General features: G+C 46.3%; 1 protein-coding gene across 3 annotated transcripts in view; it reads left to right on the top strand.

The window, feature by feature from the left end:
- The first annotated feature begins 268 nt into the window (after positions 1-268).
- LOC144137588 (death-associated inhibitor of apoptosis 2-like) overlaps positions 269-20,243 on the top strand; it is a 102,025-nt gene continuing 82,050 nt past the window's right edge. The window contains exons 1-3 of one of the 3 annotated variants that reach the window (XM_077669509.1): positions 298-389; positions 9,696-9,748; positions 11,020-11,313. In XM_077669509.1, the coding sequence (XP_077525635.1) occupies positions 11,146-11,313 (168 nt within the window). In that variant the 5' untranslated portion in view covers positions 298-389; positions 9,696-9,748; positions 11,020-11,145. Of the gene's footprint in view, positions 390-8,979; positions 9,050-9,695; positions 9,749-11,019; positions 11,314-20,243 lie in introns of those variants that run through there. The other 2 variants (XM_077669510.1, XM_077669511.1) reach the window with 2 other exon arrangements.

The raw sequence follows: 20,243 nt of genomic DNA, 5'->3' as shown, positions 1-20,243 counted from the left end.
TAGAACGACGTTACCACGCAAGCGTGGCCGGGTTGAGGATACTTGCCGTCTTCTATCGGCATCCTGAACGGGTCTCAGGTTCAAAGAGAGCAGCGCGAGTAGAAATTTGGAAACGCCAGTTTGTTGATCGAGCTGGGTGAGCTTCCGTCTATAGTGAATTGTAGGCTTGGCCCCCGTTCAGCCGACAACGGTCGCCGAAGAGCCCGCGAGTCTCGTAGGAGGGCGCCTCATCCAAGGCTGCACTTACTCCGACCGGAGGCAATACTCAGACGGAGTTATCGCCGGAATGGGCGTACCAGCTGTTGTTCCTGTATCGCTGTCGCGCTATCAGCCGCACTTCCCGGGACTTTGGTCTTTGTCGGCGGTTGTATGTGCGGGCCTTCGTAGCGGTGAGTAGGCTGGAGCAGCCGGTTTACTGCGCTTGAGTGTGTGGAATAGAACTAGTGTATAGATAGAAAAATGAAACCCGTCTACGTTTTGATTGTCATACTTCGTTTCATACGTATCGTGAAATTGCAGGAACGCACGTTTTTGACATCTCTTTCTTGCGGATATGACCTCAATGATTTGCTTCTCTTTTTCAAGATTGGCGTGTCACTGACGCTAGATTTCAGTAGACGTGGCTTTCGCCTCTAATCCGTCGCCTACCATTACATACTGTATTGAGTTATTATAAATGTTTTCGATCGCCCCTTTTGGTGTTCTGCCTTTCTGTTTGTGAGTGAAAGCGGCTTTCAGCAAGCACTTACGCTATATGCTTCCCGGGCTGTATATACCGCATGTTCAAGGCTTAATTAACAAAGCCCCGAGCTCACTCACTTGTACTTAATGTAATTTATATGTGAATGCCCAGTGGGTTGATGCTTAAAATCGCTCCTTAAGTTGGGGAAAAATGAGCAGGCTGCGGCGTTAGTTGGTTTGGATCGGGGCGTCACCGAGCGAAACCATTGATTTTTACACGCTGCGGAAGCCTGCCCGTCTCGACGGGGCATTTCATCAACTTTGTGCTGGAATGATGATGGTCCACGCATAAATGGCGATAGTATAGTTTAGTTGTGGGCTTTTTCTAGAAAATTCTGTACTATGTGCTGGACAGGCTACTTGTGATTTACAAGATTTCGCGGAGTAGTGCGAACCCTGGTTATCGCGGTGCGTTTGCGAACAATCAACGCTTTCTCCTCGAGACCATCATTTTTTGTGCCCACACCATTACGGCGGTAATGAACCGCCGTTAATTCGGAAGCATTGCATCTCCCAATCAGGAAGTGTAAATGAAGATTTTGTTTTTAACAGAACCGTCAATGCAAAACTATGCAGGTATCCCAGAGTGCTAAGTACTGTTTGATCTTGAGGTCATTTTGTGGCCGCAGTGAACCCGAAGTAACTCGCACACCAACCCTACCCTTAAATCAGAGAAGTTGCGTAGTGCCGAAGCCGTGTTATTTTCTCGTAACCTGTTGCCAAACATTTAGGTGTAGTTTTTGATTCCCTTTTTTTAACGCTGGCGATGCGTAAAAATATCATGTTTTTTTCGCGCAACGAGACTGCGTTGCCGCTTTCAAGCTTGTCCAAATCGGGCACCGTTGTCCTGTTTTATAAACGGTACAGAATTTGGATCTCTCTAGTGCCATCTATTCACTGGCTTTGTATACTATTTAGGCGAAATGCTCAAAGTGGCCCACCGTTCCAGCTTTGCGGCCTACGAGGTAAAGTCTGATGCAGACAATGGGGTTTAATGGACCGAAGCTACACCTGGCCTAAGAGGCGCGCCGTGGTGGAGGGCTGCGGATTAATTTTTACTATTGAGGGTATTTATTGTGCATTGAAAATTGAACATACGTGCGTTTTCGCGTTTCGCTAGATGTGCAAAGCAGCCAGCATGCCTTGAATCAAACCCGCGTCCTTGGACTCAGCAGCACAACGCCTTAGCTACTAAGCCACTGCGGTGGGCTTTTGAGGCAAAAGCCGCAGTTTCTGTCGCAACGGCGTAGATTCGAGACCTCGAAATCCTCCATTCCGTTTTTGGTTGAGTGATTTTTCTGCGTCGCTGACGATGAAACTATGTTCATTAATTTAACCTCTCTGCCCCCCTTTCGTACACCACGCCAGTAAACACCACCGACGCGGCAAGGCTTACTACACCAGCCGAGAAGAAACGAAATATTTTTTATATTTGTGTCCTTATCCACAACCTTTTAACATGTTTGTCCTCGTTGCTAATAGTCGCAGGTCAACTACATGACCAATCGTGTGGGGCGGCCAAACTGACAATGAAGAATTCTGGAGAACAAACACTTCACTTATATTGCTTGCAGCCACAAGCTCCCGGGGGCTTGTTGCCACTTATTCTGTTTATAGGCGTTTCCAATTGAGCATATCCACGTGACAGATTGCGCCATGTAGAGGCACTTGAACATATATTCACGTGCATTTTGATTCTCTGCATAACCGAGACGGACCAGCTGGTCTTGTTGTGAACAGATTTCGCTTAAGGATACCAGGCTTGTAAAGCCAAGTTGGAATCCCATTAGAGTACATTAACAGCTGCGTTTTTCAACCCGGCCGCAATTAGTCCAACGCGAACAGAAAACCTCCAATAGTAAAGAAAAAAACGGACCCCTTGGTGTGAATCAAACCTGGGTACCCCCCCTCAAGCAGTCCGAAGCAATTAGCATATCACTTGAACCTATACTCCAGGCACACGAGAACACCCGTTCACTATACCTTCTGAATTTGTATTGCAGGCCGAAAAGTTCCGCACTTATTCTTCAGCAAGTATTTGAACAAGCGACTCTCAAAGCAGCCAAAAACTCGCTTGTCATGACAAGAAATTTCAACGCTGCTCACTATCTGTGGGGCGACGCACATCCCAACCCAGGAGGCACAAGACTACACTCGCTGATGGGGGCTCAAGACCTCACGATTGTAGCAGACCACGGAAGAGGTACACGCGTTGGCACAAGCATCACTCCAGACATAGCTCCGCACCTGACGTTTACGACAAACTTTCCTCAAGTTCAATGGTCCACACGGACGAATATCAACACAGCCATCATGCCATTATATCTACCACTGTAATTGAAACGGACTAAAAGGCCGTAATAGGCCAGGGTCGCCTCAAGGACTAGACAAAGGTCAAAGAGGAACTGAGTGACCTCCATTTACCACAAGAAACCAAGGTCGATATCTCTTAACAGAACTGGATGAAACAACTCCACCAGTATTTCCTTACACACACCGAAATACTAAAGGCATCCACAGCCACACCGTGCATCGACTGTCATATACTGCACATCCGGGAAGTAAGGATAGTTTGCAGCGGAGATGGAAGAGGCGTAGTCAACATGGCCTAGCCAACACAAGAAGCTTCTAAGTACGCCAAGTCCCTCTGCATGGAAAACTCGCTTTCTCTTTGCAATGGCCTGCGGGGCATCCTCAGCACTGCAAAAATATGGAAGCTTTTGCGCTACTTGATCGACTCCCCAGCTAGCGAAACAGAGTCTCAAAATGACATGGCTAAATCATACACCGATTGCCCGGAGACATGGGCAGGCTCAAAGCCTTCAATAACAGGTATCTGCAGACACGCCCAATAGCACCCCTATATTCGTACTCAGGAGAACCAAACGCGGCACTTGACGACGACATGCAACTCGGCAAGTTCCCGCAGCCATACATGCTTTCAGAAGACACACTGCCCCAGAAGTGGATCACATATTCAATAGAATGCTTGTCAACCTTGACGACCCATGGCTCTTAAAACTCGCCAATTACCTCAAGAATATCTGGAAGACCGGGACAATACCGGAGAAATGGAAGGCTGCGGGTGTTCGGACGATTTCAAAACCAAGAAATCCACCCAGTATAGGGAACTTTCAGCCAATATATCATACTTCATGCGCGAAAACTCCTGGAACGCATAATCCTCAAAAGATTGCAATCCTTTCTGGAAGATACAGGTAAACTACCTGCAGAAATGGTGGGTTTAGGGTTTACAATCCCATATGTAAACCTAGGATACACTGTTTCCAGCTGAAAGAAGAAGCAATGAGACCCGCAACCAGTAACTCCCCGACGGCTATATTGCCACTAGATCTAAAGAGTGCTTTCGACCATGTGAAACACGTGTAATACGGCCCGTTCGTCCCATGGCGTTTCGTCATAGGCCGCGTGCTACTAGGCCGTTTCCTAAACAGGGGAACATTCGTCGTAGGCCGGTTCGATAAATTGGAACGTTTTTCGTACGTGTGACGAAATGATTATCCACGTGCTTTTTTAGGCGCATATGGGCCTCGACAAAGTAAATAGGGCGGTTATTGACTAAAAAACGGGATGTCAGGCAGGGATGTATCACAATAAGGAAAACATCCAGGAAGAGGGGCCACAAAGAGTAACCTGCACCCCTCACTTTATTGTTGCGGCCGCCTTGTGCGTATGTAAACGCCACACTTGTACCGAAATAAATAGTATCATACTTATTAACACTAGACGCTACCCAGACAGAATTATCAGAATCATGTGACTTTAACCCTACCATTCTTTTTTCTTTCTTTTTTTTTCGTTCTATATTCTGCGTCACACAAGCAATGACTGCAAGTCCAAAGGTATTCGGGTTCGAACCAAAATAGAGATACCAGGTTAACGACCCTGTGCAGAAACCTGAGTCATCGACGTAGCACAAGAAAAGAAATATCTGGAAGAGAGGGGAGCAAGACGAATTCACACCCAAAAATTCATTGTTGCGCAAAGTTTCTGCGTCCCTTTATGTTGCTTTGAGCCCAACACCAGAACAAAAAGAAAGGGTGCGAAACTTTTTTACACTCAAGGCTACTGAGAAAGGCCGAAAGCGTCACGTGATTCCAGACAATATGTTATCTCCCTGTCACGTTCTTCAGAAGCGAATGCCAATCAGAGTAAAGAATGATTTAACGTAGTTAGAGCCCAAAATACTTTTTCTCTTTTGCACATCGTTTTTATCTTCAGGTATATCCGCTAGGAATATTGCTATCGAATTGTAAAAAGATGGAACTATACTTGTTCTCCCGTGTAATCACTGGCGATTTAGCTGTCACACGTTAGGGGTTTACAAATGTTGACTCTATTTATGTAATAGCGGAAGGGGCAAATCCGTTACAATTACAAACTTTCTTACACAGCATCTACAAGGAATAATGAGTGATGCTTTATCACCGTTTATACAATTAAACAAAAAACTGCATAGTCTGCTTTTCCGCTCCTGTGACGAACGTTCCTCAGTGACAAACTGGCCTGACGAATGTTCCTATGTAACCAAACGGCCTATTGCGAACGGGCCTATGAAGAAACGCCATGTGACGAACGGGCCTGCACCCGAAACACACAGCCATCCTCACGAGGCTTAACCCCCTGGACTGAGCAGTCAAGCCCTACAAGTACGTTGTCTTCCCTCACAGATTATATACTCAAAGTAGTGATCCAAGGGACCCCTTTCCAATACGAGAACTTGGAACTCCCCAGGATGCTGTACTGGCCCCGTCTTCTTTAGCATTGTTCTCATTGTTCCCCCCACTACTTATTTCTATTCAGGATATGGAGGAGCGTCTACAGGAAGCAGAGGACGTAGTAAATGGCTAGCCAAAGTCATGCGGACTGCGCTGCGCCCCTCATAATTATAAACTATTACTCGTGTCTCCAAACAAAAAGCAACCTTCAGGGACACCGTAACATACACACAGGTGGGCACATTATTACCCCTGTTCAAGGCATCAAGATACCGGCCGTCACCTTTCAGGCTGCTGAGAAAAATACCACAACAAATAACAAGGTCAAGACCATGACGGACCAAGTCACACAAACGCTCAAGCGCATAAGTAAGACAAGGCGCATGGGTGAATCTGATACACTCCGACTCGTACTGGCCTTCATTATCTCGCGGATCATTTACGCACTATCCTATGCCCAGTTCTTACCATTGGAACTGAAGAAACTAGACTCATCACAAGAAACGCCTACGAGCAGGCTCTAAGTCTACCAGTCAACTCTTCGAAAAACAAACTACTTTCTCTCGGAGTCGGCAACGCAGCTGACGGATTCCCCGAGGTATATCTATCTCACCAGAGGGCAAGATTACGCACAATGGAAACCGGGAGATCCATCCTTACTTAAACTCAAGTTTAGACCGTAATTACCGACTCTCAACAGGCTTTTCGCCACTTTTCGCGTGGCCTAATCCGCAAGACTACCCTTAAATACTGCAGCAGAAGCCACTTGCGAGACCAGTCAGGATAATGTGTGCGCCTGAGCGCATTGGAGTCTCGCAGAACGAAATTACCCATCTCACAGCTCGAGAGTCGTCCGAACGAGCACCCGAAGACGAAGATCTACGTCCGCTTCATCTAGTGTCGAAGCAAAAAATTACCGCGCACTATCGGCTGCAGAGACAAACAATACACACACTGCACAAACAACTACTCAAGTGTCATGACTCACGAGGAAATACCTCGCACCCTGCATACCAACACTTACCCCCTCCCGTCGAGGAGACACCATTGCCTCCCCACCGCTCCTGTATCCCATTTTGTGTCGCTTTTGTGGGTAATCCGGGACACTTTTTCTTATGGTCGGCGGCTGTACACAAAGCCAGATTAACCGGCCGAATTCCTTCAACGCTTATACACCTTGGCCAGCTCTTCCCTATCCGTTGTAAGTTGCTAGAGAGGGCAGAAGGCTGCGGCCCGTGCCAAAGGAACCCTGGAATGATGAGGCACCTCGAGAACTCGAAAACAATAAATTTGTTTGCTCTCTCTCTCTCTCTCTCTCTCTCTCTCTGTCTCCCTCTCTCTTAAGCGTTCTGAAACCTGCGTATATCCGATTGACCTATCATCGCATTCCGGGAGCACAGCATTATTTTCTTTGGGTTATTCGTAGCGTTAGCTTTGCACTTCAGGTGAGCGTTCGTGCACTCGTTGGTTCACTCACTCTCTCGCTCGCTCGCTCGCTCACTCGCAATGACCACACTGCCGCAACTGAGCCGCTCGCGGAGCCGCTCTTAACATAAGAGATGTTTAAACTTGAGCTTGGTCTGGTGCCGTGGCGTCGTCCAATGTTTCGATCGGGCTTGCGCCACGTCAGCAGAAAGCAGGTTACGGTAAAGCGCCTGAAATTGGGAGAAGAGGACATCCGGCGCTACAGGCACGGTCTTCGCAAAGCCGGTTGCCTCAGGCTCTAGGGCGTGCTGACGCGGTGCATTTAGGGATAGGTGTTAAAGGCTGTGGACATTTGAATTGGGAAAACGTTTACTGAGCCTGCAGTAAAGCGCGCACGTGTGATTTGTACGCTTCGCACTCCTTACATGATACACAAATTCCGAAAAATGGAGGGTACCCCACATTGTCCCCACTGCGAGGAATACCCGGACATGTATCACACACTTTGCGCATACACTCAGAATCCCGCTCTCCCGCCTATACCTCACGTCACCTTCGCCAAGTGGCTGGCCGACTCAACCGCTGAAGGCCAGCGACAGCTGACGGAACGAGCAGATCTGGCCCTCAGTTCCATACCTGGAGCCCCGGACTAGGGGCACCTTCTTTTAATAAAGTTATCTCTTCTCTCTCTTTCTCTCTCTTAGACGGGGCTCAAGTCGTGTCCTTGGTGGGGGCTCTGCGAGGATCCTCGCTCGCCGTTGCCTGCTCGCTAGGTTCCTGCCTTGCCAGAGTATCGATGACCTGCTCGACGGCCTGGAGTTGTGTTTCATGTTGGTCACTCCGCGTTGCTCCCTCAAGCTGCGGCAGTATACGTCCTGAGTTAGCTTCACTTGGATTTGTGGAGCAGTCCCATAGCATGTGCTCGAATATGGCCGTCTCCCTGCGGCACGCTCTGCACTTCTCGTCGTGGTGCGATTCTGTGTATACTCCGGGCAGTAGCGCTGTGCTCGGACACGTTCTCGTTTGTAATTGGCTGAAAAGCACGGCCTGTGATCTTTTTAGTCCTTTGCAGTGCGGCGGGAGAAGTGTTCGGGCAAGCCGAAAAGCCTTGGTCAATTCGTTATAGCTGGTCATCCTGTCTTTTGTGCTGAACCACAGCGGGCGGCCGTTGCCTTGGGCGTGCCGGTTGGTCCTCGCGCTCAGGCGTGAGCCGCTTCGTTGCGATTGGCATTCTTCTCCGACGCTGCCCCTTCGTACACCGCAAATCACTTGATTCGATTCCTCTTGCCAACATCTGCCTGTTGGGTCAGAATGATCACATTCCTACCTTCGGCGTTGTTCCTCACCGTGTGTTCGTAGTCGCTCAGAATTATGTTGCGTTCTGCGTCTACGATGGCCAGGACGATGGCTATTTCTTCTGCTTCCTCTAGTTGCTTACTCGACGTTCTGGCGGACCCTTGCACGTTGCTTAGGAGTCGACCACAGCGGTCGCGAAGCCGTTGCGGCCGGCAATTCGGCTGTGTCCACGTATAAGGCGCGGGCTCTTCCGCGTAGAGGTCTGTTAATGCCATGGCTCTAGCGCGTCTTCTGCTTGCATTGAATCCCAGGGTGCATGTTCCTCGGTAAAGGGTCGACCTGCACGTTCCGCCGTACGTGGTCGGGGCCGCGGCATTTTGGTCCCTGTTGTTCGTGATAACCGATGCCTACTTCGCGCAGGATCTTTCTGTCGGCCTTGGCCGACCACAGTCTTTCCTACTGAGCGGCTCTTTGCGCCTAAGCGATCTCGTCGAGCGTGTTGCGTATGCTCAGTTGGAGGATACGCTTCATGTTGCTATTTTCGAGTATACCGATGGCTGCCTTGTAGCCCTCCGGAATAGAATGCCGAGCTTGTGCTTTTCGCTTTTCAGGCACTTGTGGAAGGCTGCCCCGTGCGCTATGTGGCATAGTACCAATTAGTGCATGAGTCTGGTGAGGTTCTCCTCCTTCATGCCTCCCTTCTTGGTGGTAACGCGCTTGAGCACTCTGGTCACGTTCGCCGCTTTCCCGTGATGCGGGTGATGGTGCCTCCGTTCCTACCGAGCGCTTCGATCGTCTTCCCTAGGACTCGGATCTTGCTGACCATCGGTATTGTGTCACCGTCCCTGGTTCGGATCTTGATTTTTTCGTGATCCCTTCGCCGCTTGATTCTGTGCGGTTTGATCGGTTGGTAGATGAGAAGATCCGACTGCTTGGGGAGCAACTCAATCCCATAACTTCCAGGCTTTCTTCGATCGCGTCGACGGCCATCTGCAGTCACGATTCTATGTGGGCACCGCTGCTCTTGTCCATCCATAGCATGATGTCGTCCGCGATAATGTGTGCTTCAGTCCTTCGAGCTGGCATAATCTTTTGGCAACTTCGATCATGATCCCGTTGAAGAGCATGAGTCTGCTGTGATGAAGAATTTCCAACAGCAAGTTTGGAAATCCATGTGACGTGCAACAGCAGGGTCTCCGACGAAGGAAGAAGGGTCGCCAGCTCTGTTGTCTCTCCGGCCTTGCACCCCTATGCAAGCTGCCTCAATGTTTTATCACGCAAGAAATATATGCGGCCTTTATACATTATTAATGGGATTTGTGCCGTAGTTTAGTCTTTGGGACAATTTGAGTGTTTGCTTTAGTACGTTTAGTGGTTTTGTTTTATATGTTGGAGTTAGCTTCTTGTGATGCATTTTTCATTACCCTGGATATTAACCGTGTTATGTGTGTTGAGGTAGTCATTTTTTAATTTGGGTCATTTTGTCTCCTTTAGGTCTTTTTCGGCAACCCAGATAGTACAGTGATCGGCTGCTGCAGCTGGCCGTCGTAAGAATATATTTAATTTTTTATTTACTCTAAGTGCCCACCAACAGAGCTGGGCCTTCTTGGGTGATGCACTATGTACAGGAGGAATATAAGGCAGAATGAACAGACGACAAGCAAGAAATATAAAAAGGTAACATTTGGGTTGAAATAAATCAGTGCAAATATGCAAAAGGGGAGTGCGAACAGAAATGCCAGAATTAATTTTATGAACTACAACATCTTGGAGGTCGTGTGTAAAATATGCATGAGTTAGTACAGACAAGCATGAGAAGGCGGTCCTCTTGATGTAGGGCACAAAATAATAGCGAAAAAAGTGCAGACGCCAGCAGTTCACAAGAGGCCTATTGAAAATATCACATTTTTACGATTAGCGCTTAAATAAAACACTGCCATCACATTAATTTTAATTGAATGTAAAAAAAACTACTACGGGCATGTTGGGAACGGCTAGCTCAGTGGTCATTCTATTTACATGAAAGCAGCCAAGCGGGCGAAATGATCCGCTTGGAACTGGCTGATGTTTGACGTTTTACAGCTGTGGTTATTTTGTCTCGTTAAAATTTGTTTTCCTGTGGTGTGCTTTTGTTTACATCAGTCGAGGAAGTTATAAATGTCTGCATGAATTGACATAGCTGGATTAGATAACGCCGGCTGGGTCAGCGAATGTCAGTATGAAGTTTCCTGAATGTCTGTCTTAGCACCGGCACTTTTTGATGCAATGTACAGCACCCACACAAGGGGCGCAATGGTAGTTTATATACATATTTATTGAACGCACTTCTCTATTACTAAAATTGACGCCAATTCTGTGGTGCATTCACTTCGTAAGTTCCCCTTAATTTTTCCTTGACATTGAACTAGGTGCTAGTTTTTCGGGGGCACGTTGCTTACCCTATGCAGCTCGCCTTCGTCCGCTTGTTTCGTGGATTGCAGGCATGTTGATGAGCAACATCTGCGTAGCGGCTCCCTTAAATTACACAATATTGACCATGCACTTGCATGCAGTAGTTTCTTTGTCGTGTACATTGCGACTGTTCCAATGTGCAGCCGCTGTGAGAAGAACATTCGTTAAAAGATAGAAACTTGATCGGAATTACCAGTCGTTGCCTGTCAGTACGCTTATTTCGAAGCTCGAATTGATGTTGGCGTGGGGCCGCACAACGTACTCTGTAGGATCGCCTACCCTTAACCACCTCCTTCTAGACCATTCATATTTCTTGGTGTATGCCTCAGTTGATATGTGACAAAGACAGCTACACATGATGTTGCAGGTGGGATTTGCAGACGTGTAGCGATTCCGTTTTTCATACCGTGGAGCGAGAACAAAAAGGAACGGACAGAACAAGAAGGAAAGCACGGGCCTATTGCCGGTTCGGCAGCACTTCTGGACCGCCACCATGACACAGACTGAGCCACAGCACGGCGGGAGGCCTCTGCAGGCCCCTGACGGGCCAGGTGCGCTTCCTGGGCTCTCTGAAGTTCCAGACGAGGCAGTGCAGCAGGCCCTCCAAACTGTTCGCAACTGGCCCTCTGAAGCGTATCTCTCTAAACAGGACCTCGCGCAGGTGAGTAAAACTTAAAAGGGTGTTTCTTGTGTGCTTAGTTTCTGCAGCTTAGTCAATACTTTTTTTAGCCCAGTGCACTGCACTTGCAAAGGAACACAAATGTACCCTATTTACAAGGCTATTGGATGTCCATTTTACAATTAAAATTTACGCAAAATCAAAGGAGTGTTTTATGACGGCGCCGATCTTTTACCACATTTTTTCTCCCCGCCACCAACAACCCGTCCTCGATGCAGAAGCTGTGTTAGAAGGGAACGACGCGGTGGTACTCATAAAAATGACTGTTATAAAAATAATCTTAAGAAAATTTTAAAATGAGAAAAACCTAAATGCAAGCACTAAGGTGGTGGTTGCGTTCACTTTGCGAATGCGTTTATTAGGCAGGTGAACACGGTAGCGGCGGTACTGTCTCGTATAGGCTTTGGCACATGCAAAATAGCACCTTTATAACACACCTTATCACAGAAGACAATGAGTTGATTGTGCAAATTTCAGATAATTTGTTTATTTGATCCTGCACATTGTGAACGGCCACAACACAACCATTCACTCCTTGAATAGTATGCGCGTGGTGCCACATAAAACGCACGCTAAAAGCTTTAATCGAAACTATGGCCTCCAATCTTCTTCCGATGACGCTATACTTGCACATGACGTGTGTAGAACAAATGTGCAAAAGCATTTGTACACTGCCAAAAAATACTTTAAAGTACGTATTTGGAACTGCACATTTCCAATCAGGTTTCCTAAAAAATAACACAAGGTTCTTGAAGCGCACGTAAGCTCGATTCTCTAGCAGGGAGTTGTAACGTAATATTGTGTACGCATTGTGAAGTTGTTTTGTTTCCTGGTATACCAGAAGCCTTGGTTTCTTTATGTAGTTAAAGAAAACCCAAAATACAGAACATTATTCATAGCAGCCTCATGAAGTAATTCAATGCCCAGTAAAGTTTTAACGTTACTACGGTCTTCAAAACATTCTCCGTTTGCCTCACCAGCACCTACACTGTTCATGTTCAGGATCTAGGCGCAATTTATGCGGCAAAAGCAAGATCTAAATATTTTCAAATCGGCCTGGGGGCCCTGAAAATGTGTCAGCACCGCCGAAATCACAAAATATTTTAGAGAAAACGTCCGCAAATTTCTAAAATTATCGGGTATAGCAGATCTTGAGTTACAAGTTACTTATCATAATTTATAAGTTCACTGTGTAGCTCTAACGAATTGGAAATAGCCATACTGCTGTCAACACACAGTGTCCTATCAGAGCATTGTTATTACGAAAATGGCTGGATCTCGTATGCTATTGGATCCATTATGAAAACCAATTCCACCGTGTTGTTGTGGCCAAACTCCGTTCCACCAAGCCTCCACCCAATTGTTCCACCAATGGTCTCTATTTGCACTAATTTAGGCATTATATGTGTAAACTCCACCAAGTATGCCTTTTTGCTCAACTGCCGTGCATTACACGCTTGCAAATTTTTCCAATGTCTATTCATGATTCTGCCGTTTTGTTTTTTGTGGCTTTTTGTGTTCAATTTCTGATAGAGATGTCTCAGATGCATATTTCTGAATTGATGGGTTTCTTTTATAAACTTTAATTTTTCTATTCACATTTCCATTGTTCCAGCTTCTGTGCTTCCTTCATGTATTATATTCATGCTACCTTCATGTATAGTATTATAACGATTAACTGGATTGACTCCATCAATAATCCATTTTTGTGGGAATGCAGGGATGCTTTTGTCAAGGTTTGGAAAGGTGTTTCAGTTCAACTTTATAATTTTTTCTTAGTTGGGGCTCGCTTTTGGTGATCATGCATACTACGCATATTTCTGATTTACTAAATAAAGTTTTGTAATTTTCTTTTCATTTTTGCATTTGTGCCTTTTAAAAACTTGTTCGAGCGATTATTTTCGCTTATGCCAGTATGACGATTAATGTGTTAACTCCGCTATATATGCACATTAGTGCACATGCCGGCGTTACACGGTTGCGGCTCGGCGTTGCTCGCAAACAATACTATGCACTAAAGGCAACCTGACGATGCACTTTTCATCACGCTCCGATATAAAAAATACCTCTACAAAATACCTTTGTATGCTCAATAGCCTCGGGAGAGCACAGAGGTTTGAGATAGGCACAGAGGCAGTGGATATGGTAAGCGAATATATCAAATTAGGCCACGTTTTGACCACGGATACCAACCATGAGGCAGAGATAATTATAAGGATAAGAATAGGGTGGAGTACATTCCGCAGGCATTCCCAGATGACGAATTGCAGCCTACCATTGTCCGTGAAGAGTAAAGTGTAGAACAGCTGCATCTTACCGGTACTTACCTACGGGGCAGAAACTTGGAGGCTCACTAAGAGGGTTCAACTTGATTTGAGGACGACTCAGCGCGCAATGGAACGGAAGATGATAGGTGTAACGTTAAGGGACAAGAAGAGAGCGGAGTGGGTCAGGGAACAAACACGTGTTAAGGACATATTAGTAAGAATTAAGAAGAAGAAATGGACGTGGGCAGGGCATGTAATGCGCTGGCAAGGTAACCGTTGGTCATTAAGGGTGATAAAACGGATCCCTATAGAAGGCCAGCGTGGCTGGGGGCGGCAGGAAGTTATAGATACGCAGATGAGATCAAAAAATTTGCGGGGATAAATTGGTCGCACTTAGCACAGGACCGGGATATTTGGAGATCTATGTGGGAGGCCTTTGCCCTGCAGTGGGGGTACACTGGCTGATTATGATAATGATGATTATGGTGATTGCGTCAGTTTGTTACCTGAATGTCCGGTGAGTCTCAGGGCATTCCCTTTTCATTGGTGGGTTTCTCGCTTCCGCATTGTGACGGCTTGCGACGTCTAATGTCCGCGGACGAGCAGCTGCCCATTCGAACCCGGAGGCTTGAAAGGTATAGCGACCGCTGTGAGCTCCCTTATTCTACCTCAGCGAGCACCGTGTGGCGCATACTCAGGCGGACGCTAGCTGCTACCCCATGCCGGGATTGGCCAGACGCCCGCAGGTGTTGGCCTCAGGGAGTAGGTGTGTAGGGCATTGTGGTATTTTATATTGTGGTAGTCCACGTAATAAACCCCTGTGCTTTAAAAGCTATCACTTCCCTTTAGAGTGACTGACGTATACGCGCGGCGAGAGCCATGGCTCGCTCGAACCCTTTATGGACATTTTCTCCGCAGTTCGGTGCTGCTCGAGAAAAGCGAGAATAACTACTAACGTAGAAACGTGGGCGCGTCGGTACATGATCTAAATGAACAGCGCTAAAGTGAAACAAGGACAGTGGCAGGACTACACGGAGGTACAAAAAATAACTTCTCACGGGAACTTGTGGGATCAGAACCAATTGTAATCCTTGGTGAAGCATGTGCAAGGCTCTACTCTAATCAGGTTGTCCGAAAAATAGCTACAATTTCTACACATGCACAGATGACTCACAGAATAGGCGGTAATCAATTTGTTTTAATTCATTTGCAATAAAATCAGTCGGAACTTCAATGCAGTCAGTGCCGTCCTCTCTCTATTCTTTTTTCCTCTTTTGCGCTGGTATCTGTTAGGGAGTAACGATGGGGCGTTATTATATTCCTAATGCTGGGCCACTATGGAGTAGCGTAGTCTAGCAGTTAGGATATGCCCACAGTGTGTGTGTGTGTGTGTGTGTGTGTGTGTGTGTGTGTGTGTGTGTGTGTGTGTGTGTGTGTGTGTGTGTGTGTGTGTGTGTGTGTGTGTGTGCGTGCGTGCGTGCGTGCGTGTGTGCGTGTGTGTGTGTGTGTGTGTGTGTGTGTGTGTGTGTGTGTGTGTGTGTGTGTGTGTGTGTGTGTGTGTGTGTGTGTGTGTGTGCGTGTGTGTGTGTGTGTGTGTACGTACGTACATATTCGATTCGATACCATCGACCAAAGCATTCGATACCATCGACCAAAACATAATGCTACACAAACTAGAAAATAGAGGTTTCCGCGGTCCATACCAAAACTTTTTACCAGTTATTTTGCTGATCGCATTCAAGTAGTGGGTGTTAAAAACGTGCATAGCGCCTTCATGCATGTTAAATACGGAGTGCCACAAGGATCCGTGCTCGGACCTCTTTTATTTAACATTTACGTTAATGATATTGCAAACCTTCAATTGAATGCCCAACTCCTTCAGTACGCAGATGACACGGCACTAATCTTGCCGCGGGAATCTTACAATGAGGCTATAGAGCTACTTCAAAATGATGTAACCAAATTAGTAAGATGGCTGGATACAAATCAAATATTTTTAAACAAGAACAAAACCACGTTGATTTGCTTTAGAAACCCGCATAAGACAATAATACGTAATGGATCTATTGTGTTGCATTCTGATTATTGTAAAGACTGTTCATGCGTACCGCTACAGCTTTCATCCACAGTGAAATACCTGGGTCTTCATTTTGACGAGCACATGTCCTGGGTGCTTCACGTTGAATACATTATCAAACGCCTCAGAACCGTGTCCGCCCAGTTATATAAACTAAAATTTAGTTCCGCTCTCAACCTGCGCCGGCTGTTTTTAAGGCCCTGGGGCAGTCTATTCTGCGATATGGAATTTCAGTCTATGGTTCCTGCACACAAACCAGAATACACAGAATCGAAAAGTTATTGGATCGAATATCTAGGAACATGTTGTCGCAAAGACAAGGACGATGCAATTGTCTTGAATGAGAAACACGTTTTTTGGAGCGAACTTGTGCTCCCCTAACAACTCAAAAGAATACAGAGGCGGCGAAGCAGCGGTCAACAAAGTGACTTGCACAGGCGAGTGTCGTCGAATCGAATGCCCCGGCGTCCGCACTGCAGGCTTTTTATCTTTCGGCGCGCGTGGTTCTAGAAACGTCGATTCACATCGAGAACATAGTAGATCCAAGAAGATTATTCTGGGCTGTTCACGTTAGATCGGAATGCTCTCCCTATCACGACAGATAACACATGCGGCACAGAAAGAAAGAATGGAACACGCGCTTCCCTTGGCGCAGACATAACACAGACCGGCGCAGCCGGGTGGTAAAAGCAAAACACGAATAAACAAACCCAATGTATGGTTCGCGGCAATATTATATGGTACTGACCTCGAAACATTGAACAAAGGGGTAAAAACGTACATTGCCGGCGTGGATTCTTCTGTGGATCTGTATAATCAAGTAGTACTTCAGCGAAACTTCTTTTGTACTCGATATAAAAAAGTAGTAAAAAAGCCTAAGGTGCTACGCAAAACAGACCGTTACGAATTGCCTAGAATATATACCAACTATGGCAAACGGTGCCGAGAATACTACGTTCCTTTTTATTTCAATCAGTTGCCCGAGGACATAGAAAGGCTATGCTCAATTAATAAGGCGAAATCTCAAATTAAACATTGGTTAAATTATGTAAAGTAATTGCGTGTCGTTGACGGTGTGTTAGCGGGTAGAAGCAGTGTGATCTATTTCGAACAGCTCCTTCTGTCCATTCAGTAGTTTTATTTGTTTCATTAGTTTTTGCTGCCTCATTCTTTTATATTCTGTATATCTTATCAACATGTGTGTGAACTTCAAAAATTGGAGATTTTGTGAACTTTCATGAGTGCGAATGTGCATCTTGTTATAGTTATGTGTATATGGTGTTTTCGTTTTTGTTTTGTCTTTGGCAAAAGAGTTGCCTCTTGTATTGTTACCCCTGAGCGAGCATCCTGAGTCTGCCGTGACCCGCCCACAAGCGACTTGCGCTTCTGCGGGCACGAAATGTACAGTGAAAGTTATTGTGAAATAAAGTTCTATGTATGTATGTATGTATGTATGTATGTATGCATGTATGCATGCATGTATGTATGTATGTAAGGGTGTATGTGTGTGTGTATGTATGTATGTATGTATGTATGTATGTATGTATGTGTGTGTGTGTGTGTGTATTTTGTCGGGGGAGGACGTCATGGCGTTGGTACAGTACAGAGTTGAGAGAGGAGCAGGCAGCGATACCCCATGTCTAGGTGCTTTCTATCACAGCACACTATCATCCCGCTACAAGCAATGCGTATTGTACTTCCCCTTCTTCCACCAGCAACCTTGCAGATGCACTTGTCATCTGGCGCGTTTTAACTCTCTTGCACGATATTCCGTTTCGTGATAGGTACAGCCCAAGAATGTCCGGTGCAATGCAGAAAGTTAAACGCGCTGGCATACCGCTAGCCACCCCTAACCCGACATAACAGACACCACACCACCCTCATGTAAAAACGAATGCGAATAACTGACCCCAAAAAACATTTTACATGAAAGAAATTGTCGCAGCTTGCCCAAGTGGTGCAAGGAGAGAAACAGCACAGCTGGTGGCCCCTCTGTTTGCGTCGGAGCCCTGGCTTTTGCATTTCACAAGGATTTCCGAATTTCAACGGAACATTCTCACCAACTGGCAGGCCCGGATCGTTTTGTCCCGAGCCTTTCATATCGCTCCCAAAGCGGACCGCGTTAGCGCGCGCTAGAGCCCGCGGCAACCGTCTTCGCAAACTCGGCGTCGGTAGCGCGAACTCGGCGGCTGTGCTCCCCACTTCAGGCGTAACCGCACATGAAGTGGCGAGAAGAACAGCCCCCGAAAGATCACGCCACGAACGCCGGAAAGTGTGTCCTCGTTGATCGAGCTGGCGGACGCCATCTGATCGACGTTTTTTTTTTTTTTTTTTTTTTTGCGAGCTCCTCAAGTTGCGCAAGCCCACGCGATAGTCTGGACGACGCCGGGCGCTTTTTGCAAGGCACTCTCACGTGCGCTCGGTTTTTTTGGTGTGTTTTTTGGTAACGCTAAACATTTGAACGAAAATTTGACGAAGCTATATCTTTAGAACCACGGGTTTTCGCAAGTAAATTGGCACTGCGAGGGCTCCAAGAGAGGTTGTCGCTCCAAAACCTGCGGTTATACACAGAGGCTACAGAGACCGCACTGCGGGCGAATTTTATTAATTTTTCAAATCAATGGAATTATTTTTTGAAGCAAACTTTTACATGGCGCGGGCTGCGTCCAGGGATTGGCCGGCTCGTGTCCACAGTTGAAAAGAATTCCGCTTTTCTACCGTGTACGTGTCTCTCAGGGTTTGGAAGCTCTTGGCACAAACTCAACACCTGGGCCATCGTCATTCCGTGACTACTACTTCCACTACAATCACTCTCCTGCATCAAAGGTACGCCATCTTGGCGACCTAAGCTGTCGGATCGCCAAAAAGTACGGAGCAGTGTCTTAAACGTCGAACATGCACAATGTCACCCCCAGGGTGACGAAGGATCGAAGTTGGAGCCACTGGTTCCCCGAGCTGGTGGCCGGCGATGTTTATTGGATAATCCTATATCGGAAGGGGGATTTTGCTATTTATTTATTTATATTTCTAATTGTTTATTTATTTAGAAAAACCTTACAGGCTCTAGGTGGAGCATGGGGTAAGGAGTGCTATACAAAGAAGAGGAACCTGGGGGCATACAGCCAACATACGGGCAAGGGAAACAAGTTTATAACAACATCATTAGACATTTCTTAAATACGAAATACCCTGAGAAATTTATAAGCCATCACGAAATAGCAAAATCGAAGGAAGGAATAAACAGAGATACAAAAGCATCGTTATCAAGTATGTTGGAAGCACAAATACGAAACAAAAATATTAGGAAAAAAGCGCATTTGGTCAGTTGTTGGCGAAATTTGTCAAAGTTTGATATAGAAGCCATAGCGTCAGGAAGGTCATTCCAATGAGATATGGACGAGGTGGAGCCGATGAATTTAATGCAAGTGTTTTTCTATAGATACACTTGAAGCTGAATTGATTATGCAAACGCGACGGCATGCGTGAAGGGGGTTTGAAGGGAAGTGGCGATGGGTTGTCACTATGGACGTATTTGCCAAACAGACACAGAACAGCGACCACGCGACGGATTTGTAATGGTTGTAAGAGAATGTCAAGTTTTATTTGTGTGATACTTGAATTGGGATTATAGTTGCGAGAAATAAAACGGGTGGCTCTGTTTTTGGTGGATTCGAACTGATTAACTAAGTTAATTTGATTAGGTGACCATATAGTAGAGGAGAATTCTAGCTGCGGGCGGATGAATGTCTAGTTGGACAACTTAGGCATGGCTATTGGTGCGATTCGCAGGTTGCGGCGCAGGTATCCTGAGGTTTTAGATGGTTTTGCGCAGATTGAAGTAATGTGAGTGGACTAGGAAATTGTCGAAGTGAAATTGACCCCTAAATATTTGTAGGCAGTGGCTCGAGATATTGCTGCGTCATTTATACAGTCAGTGAAATCAGAGTGAGCATGCTTACGAGAAAAAGAGATTATTTTGCACTTTGTTGAGTTAGAGACTATTTGCTAAGTGCTGCACAAGGAATAAATGTGGTCAAGTTCTCTTTGCAACATAATGTGATCGTGGACAGTGTTGATGACGCGACAAATAATACAGTCATCGGCGAAAAGCCGCACGAATGATGAAATGTTATTTGGCAAATCGTTAATATAAATTAAAAACAGTAATGGCTCAAGAAAACTCCCTTGAGGTACCCCAGATGTGACGTCTGTTATTATTGAACAAGAATCATTAGCGATGGGAAACTGTTGGCGAAGCGACAAGAATTTCCGCAACCACGATAAAGTTAAGGAATCTATGCGGAAATCTGATTGATTGATTATAGGGTTTAACGCGCCGACGCAACGCAGGCGATGAGGCGCGCCTTAGTGGAGGGCTCCGGATTAATTTTGTCCACCTGGGGATCTATAACGTGCGCCGAAATCTCGTACACACGGGCGTTTTTGCTTTTCGCCTCCATCAGAAAAGCGGCCGCCGCGGCCGGGAATCGAACCCACGACCTCGTGCTTAGCAGCGCAACGCCTTAGCCACTGAGCCACCGCGGCGGGTTATGCGGAAATCTGATAAT

This window comes from Haemaphysalis longicornis, unplaced genomic scaffold, assembly GCF_048455015.1.
Source record: "Haemaphysalis longicornis isolate Haplotype H1 unplaced genomic scaffold, Haemaphysalis longicornis Haplotype H1 scaffold_41, whole genome shotgun sequence".
Classification (NCBI taxonomy): Eukaryota; Metazoa; Arthropoda; class Arachnida; order Ixodida; family Ixodidae; genus Haemaphysalis; species Haemaphysalis longicornis.
Note: the sequence above shows the minus strand (reverse complement) of the source record. Positions and strands in the feature narration are given on the sequence as shown.